We start from the raw sequence: 6,073 nt of genomic DNA on the forward strand, positions 1-6,073 counted from the left end.
TCAGATTCCAGATTTTCAAATAGTTGTATCTCAGCCAAATATAGTTCTATTTTAAACCATATATCGATGTAAAGCTTATTTATTCAGCTTTCAGATGATATATGAATCTCAATTTCGAAAAATTGACCCTTATGACTGGTTTTGTGGTCCAGGGTCACAAATGTTAGTTGACAAGCTTTTTTCTTATGACTTACACGAGACAATGATGCGATGACAGTAAGGTCAATAAACGATAACTGTGACTATATCAACATGCAATATCACTGACGATAAAAGATGAGACTAAAATGTATTTTAAAAAAGAAATACTATACCAAAAATCTCTTATTTTCGTCGAAAAAAAAGAGAGAGACAAAATATTCGGACTGCTGTATGCGCCTGCGGTTGCCAGAGATCAAGTTCAAATCCCCAAAGCAGAGGTTCTCTTTTAATAGGAGACATTTTCTGCCCAGTGTTTTGGTTAATTTTTGCAATCTGGCAACCATGCGCAAGCGCTCGCTCTTCCTTACAGAAGTGCCAACGATGATCTGAAAACACCGACAAACCAGTAAGCTGGAGTTTAGCGATCTCCATGTGAGATGTTCGGTTTTAATGAAAGTGTCATTCAGCCGATTTGTGTTCTGTTATGAGATCTCGATTATTTGGTTTGCGATTTGCACTTACTCAACCGCTGTTGTTTTAATAGTGAAGCATTATCGCAATTTGCAATTACTGGAATTACTATTAGGAATTTCACGGTTATAATATATCTTGTTTGTTTTTACCAGTTTTCATAATGTAGACAGAGAGAGTACATATCTAAGTGTTTGATATAAATTTAAATAATAAATAGCCTATAATAAACCAGTACAATAGATGAGATAAAATAAACCATGTGTATGAGTCCACATTCTATTGATTTGTGCTTATTGTGAAAGTGCAATACATGAAGTGTACATTTCTAAAAGAACAGACGAAATTGTGATAATGTTTTCATTGACTAAAACTAGACTAAAATGCTCAGACACTTAGTCAACTAAAATTTGACTAAACAAAAACAGGACAAGGTTGAATAAATATGATAACTAAAAAGTCCATTTGGCACAGGACTAAGACCAATTTAAAAGACTAAGACTAGGGATGCATGATATTATCGGACCAATATCGGAATCGGCCGATAATGGCTTTAAATATAAATATCGGCATTGGCCCGATATGAAAAATTATGCCGATATGTTTTGCCGATAAGAGGAATATATTAACTCTCATGTGCTCAGGGTGTGCTAGTGATTAGATCAGCATTGTGGCTCATTATTGAAGCAAAGTTTTGCCTGAATGGTGATTGGATTCACTGTTTTGGATCACTGCATTTAAACTGAGAATGCACGTACAGAAAGACGCCTTCGGTGTGTGAGTAAACAGTAATAGCACGTGCAGCGGCAGCCTCCCCCGAGTCCTAACGCCCGTTCGGTAAGGAGTTTTAATCTGTAGGGGGCGCTGTTGGCCTACTTCTAATAAAATTAAAGCAAAATACACAAATAGTATTTAGACTGTGTTTCTGATTAAATAAATCAGTAATTGATGCCATAAAATCATGAGTATGTTTTGAATTAAAGGTCAGAAGCTTTAGCTTACATGAACAAAAAAAAAAATCCACACTTAAATTAAATAATTTTATATATACTGATTTATTCATTAATGTGTAATATGTTATATTTTTTTAAACAAATTATGAGCTCGAAGATTTTCAGAATTTTTACAACTCTTTTGCTTTAGACCATTTACAAATCATTTTAAATCATAAAATAAAATGTTAAGGTTTCCACTACATCTTTCTGAAAAAAAAATGCAGTGATTAATATATAGTTTATTTATAGTTATTTTCAAATATTCAATGTACTGTCATTATAAAATAACTTTATTATTGTTTATTTAATTCTAACAAATAAGTTCTTGTTAAAAACTAACCAAAATTAAAAATAATTATATATCAGTATCGGCCAAAATGAGTTGAAAATTATCGGCATATCGGATATCGGCAAAAATCCAATATCGTGCATCCCTAACTAAGACTAAATTAAAAATTAAATTTTGCTAATTTAACTTGCAAAATTAGGTTTGCAAGTTAGGTTATTATTATTTATTAGGAGAATATCATGGAATAAATAATGTTTTTTTAATGAATAAAAAAAGACTTTCTCTACCTCCAGCAGAAAACACATTTGTTGGCACAGGCCAGGCTCGGCGTGGTCTCCATACAGCGGTGTGATTCAATCCCATAGAAGGTGTGTTTATAGCAGCCTCCTCTCCCTCTCAGCATTGACTAACAAAAGAAAGGCAACATTTGTTTCATTTATACAAAGACAAACTGTTCCTGTCTGGAAATATTGAGCTGCTATAAAAAAAAAAGAAACTTGCTAAAGAGCCTTGACAACAAGATCAATTGGAGGAAACAACTTACTTTGGTCCAACGACACAGTTTTACCCCAGAGTGACTTCCTATTAGTTTGTACCCTACAAACCACAAAGAAAAAAGCAATGAAGATGGAAACAAGGCATTTATATAGAGATTAGCAAGTTTTCAGAGTACTGATCCAGCAGCATAACCTCAAAAGACAAACAGAATCATACCCTGCCTCTAGGTATAGAAATCAAATCCAAAACACACTTGGTGAATGCTAAAATCCTGGATAAAATTTTAGCCAGCAGCCATATCACCCTGTAGCCCAAGACTGGTTGCCCACTGAAGCTAAGCAAGGTTGAGCCTGGTCAGTACCTGGATGGGAGACAAACTAGGTTGCTGTTGGAAGGGGTGTTATGGTGCTTTTCCACTGCATGGTACGACTCGGCTCGGCTCGGTTTGCGTTTCCACTGCAGTTCAGTACTGCTTTAGAGTGGGTGGGATTATTCACATGTCGTTATAGTTGCACCGCCTCTACTGCCGCGACTCCTGAAAAACGTTTTCATTCCGCGTCGGCCCATCAAGCTCTCGCTGGATCTGCTCCTCTGCTATCAACGAGAGGAACATCTGTACTTCTTTAACAGACCACGAAACAGGCATTTTTTGGTTGTTAAAAAAAGGTGCGCTTGTTCAAAACAGTTGCATTCGATCCTTCGCTGGCTGTGCTGATTTAAATCTAGTGGTTCTGTTGTGTTTGTGATGCAAGTTCAGTGACGCAGGTAGTGACGATACTCTCCGGCCAATCAGTGATCAGCAGAGTTTACACATCACGTTTTGGTAACGGTACGGTTCACTTGGAACCTCAACCGAGGTGGTACTAAAGACAGTACCAGGTACCAGGTACTGTACCCAGTGGAAAACCCCCCAAAAGTGAACCATACCGTGCCGTACCATGCAGTGGAAAAGCGCCATTAGTGAGGCCAGCAGGGGGTGCTCACCCGTGGGTCCTAAAGCCCCAGTATAGTGACGGGGACACTATTACTGTAAAAAGCACCGTCCTTCGGATGAGATGTTAAACTGAGGTCCTGACTCTCTGTGGTCATTAAAAATTCCAGGATGTCCTTCGAAAAAGAGTAGGGTTGTAACCCTGGCATCCTGGCCAAATTTGTCCATTGGCCTCTGACCATCATGGCCTCCTAATCATCCCCATACACTGATTGGCTTCATCACTCCGTCTCCTCTCCACCAATATGGCTGCCGTCACATCATCCAGGTGGATGCTGCACACTGGTGGTGGTTGAGGAGATTCCCCCCTTTCATGTAAAGTGCTTTGAGTACCCAGAAAAGCGCTATATAAATGTAACAAATTATTATTATTACTGGATTAGTCCAACATGTTTGAGTTTGCAAGTGGAAAATTTCACTAATATGGTTGACCTATTGTCAGGAAAAATAATAATTTTATTGCAATTTTATTTTAATTGTTTCAATTTTTTTAATGTCAAGGTCAAAAATAGATAAAGGACCAATAATATACATTTTTATTTAGGCATCACAATGTAATCATATACCGTAAGAAAGATGTAAAAAACACTGTTTTTTTTTAAGAAAATAAGACAATTATTCAAAGAGAAAAACATATAAAAAGTGACAGTAAATACATTTATAAATGTTAAAAAAGTTATAATATCACGGTCACAAATTATAATAAATGTTTAAGCAACCGAATCAGCATATTACAATGATTTCTGAAGGATCGTGTGACACTGAAGACTGACGTGCTGAAAATCCAGCTTTGTATCACAGATATAAATTACATTTTTAAAATGCATTAAATAGAAACCAGTTATTTTAAAACTGTAATATTTCACAATATTACTGTTTTTACTGTATTTTTAATCAAACAAATGCAGCCTTGGTGATCAGAAAAGATGACTTCTCTCAAAAGCAAAAAACATATTTTTTTTTTTTGCACAATTTGTACTTTGTGAACATTAGAGCATTATTGCAATGCCAGTCCACTCAATACATTTACCAAGCTGCAACCTAAACAGTTAACTGATGATGCTACTGAAGTCACAACCATGAGCATATTAATATATGACCAATTATCATAACAGAAGTCATTTACATAAAGAGTACAGTACAATGGCTTCAAAACAGCCATATTTAACATTTACGTAGTGTCAGAGAGAGTGTAAAAGGTGATGTACTGTACTCCAATGAAATAAAGAGCCTAAAAATGGTGCATTTATAATGTACACCATGTACTAGCAGAGACAGGCCTCTCTTTTCCATTTTACAGTCTGCTCCGGATCCAACAGGAGAAATGAAGGAAATTTTCCTACAAAGCTCCTCAATACATCTAAGCAGACTGGAAGGCCAAATGTGCTTAAGTCTGAGCATTTCCTGTTAAGCACTTAAAGTCTGCCCATTTCTAAGGTCCATAGCCTGGTTCTCCCATGACTGTGCTGCGTCCCCTTGGGGAATCCGACTCAATTTAGACTTTAATCCACATGTAAGGGCCATCACTGGGGCAGCCATCACTCCTATAGCACTCTTAATAAAACCACATAATATAAAGGCATAGCTCTGTGCTGAAAGAGCTGCTAGAGTTCACATCACAGCTAAACAAGACTTTCACACAAGAACTAGTTTTGTCCTTTTTGATTTAAATGAAGAAGAAAATAATGGGCCTTGGGGGTTAGTAAACATTCATTTTTGGTGAATTATTCCTCTCTTTTTCTCTTTAACACAGTTTCTCTCCTCATGCATGAAGGAGTGTAAGCGATAAGAAAAGCAGTAGGAGTGAAGCTCCATACTAATGATCCCAATCTAGAGTCTCTCTCCCATGTTCATTAGCTAAACTCCACATCACACATGTGTTCTTGTCTTTTATGTCTGCAAATAGCTCGCTGGGGCTGAGGAGGTAGGGGAGGTGTTCTCGTCTCGAAGAACAGCATCTGTTTGGATAGAGCCGGGTTCAGAGAGCAGGTCTGGTTTGTGAAGGCTCAATATTTGGCCAGATGAAAGCGGAGACAGAGGATTCCCTGCAGTGATTCATACTGAATATTCACATCATGGGGATTCATGTGAATGGAAAGAAGAACTCAACATGTCAAGTGAGCTTTAAAAATGGATACGGCCAGGTGATATAGCTAAAATGATTATACTTTTGAGATTTTCACCCTTTTGATCATATTTGATCTCAGTGGTGTGTGGTGGTGGTGTTCAAAAAAGATTTTTTTTTTAATCAAATGTAAATTCATGTCCCAGTCACATTTTCTTGGTTAAGTAAACATTACTTTCACTATCAGAAAAAGTTTTCTTGGTTAAATAAACATTACTTACACTATCAGAAAAAAAAAAGATTCTATTTTATATTTTTACATTAACAATGTAATCAATAATCTATTTATCAAAGCCAAGTATGAATCTCATCAAGTTAGTGTTTTAAGCATTTTACATTTATTCCAAAATAATAATTCAAGGCACTTTTTAAAAAAATTAGTCTTCCCATTAACGGCATTATAATGTTCATTCAGACTGATTCATGAACGCATGAACTGGTTCATGCGAGGCGGGACTTATCGCATGAACCAATCACAGGCGATCACAACCAGTCATATGGAGTCAGTGCCTCCTCTCACGTTTTATATATATATATATATATATATATTAGGGATATGCCGG

The 6,073-nt window shown here is 36.5% G+C and overlaps 1 protein-coding gene across 6 annotated transcripts in view; it reads right to left on the reverse strand.

Annotated features, from left to right (window-relative positions):
* Window positions 1-6,073, reverse strand: part of tyw1 (tRNA-yW synthesizing protein 1 homolog (S. cerevisiae)) — a 76,461-nt gene that overhangs the window by 47,585 nt on the left and 22,803 nt on the right. For all 6 annotated transcript variants that reach the window (XM_016465569.1, XM_016465570.1, XM_016465572.1 and 3 more), the window contains 2 exons: window positions 2,441-2,493; window positions 2,184-2,302 (listed from right to left, as the gene is read on the reverse strand). In XM_016465569.1, coding sequence (XP_016321055.1) covers window positions 2,184-2,302; window positions 2,441-2,493 — 172 coding nt within the window. The remainder of the gene's footprint in view (window positions 1-2,183; window positions 2,303-2,440; window positions 2,494-6,073) is intronic.

Source organism: Sinocyclocheilus anshuiensis, unplaced genomic scaffold, assembly GCF_001515605.1.
Source record: "Sinocyclocheilus anshuiensis isolate Anshui unplaced genomic scaffold, SAMN03320099.WGS_v1.1 scaffold144, whole genome shotgun sequence".
In the NCBI taxonomy this organism is placed as follows: Eukaryota; Metazoa; Chordata; class Actinopteri; order Cypriniformes; family Cyprinidae; genus Sinocyclocheilus; species Sinocyclocheilus anshuiensis.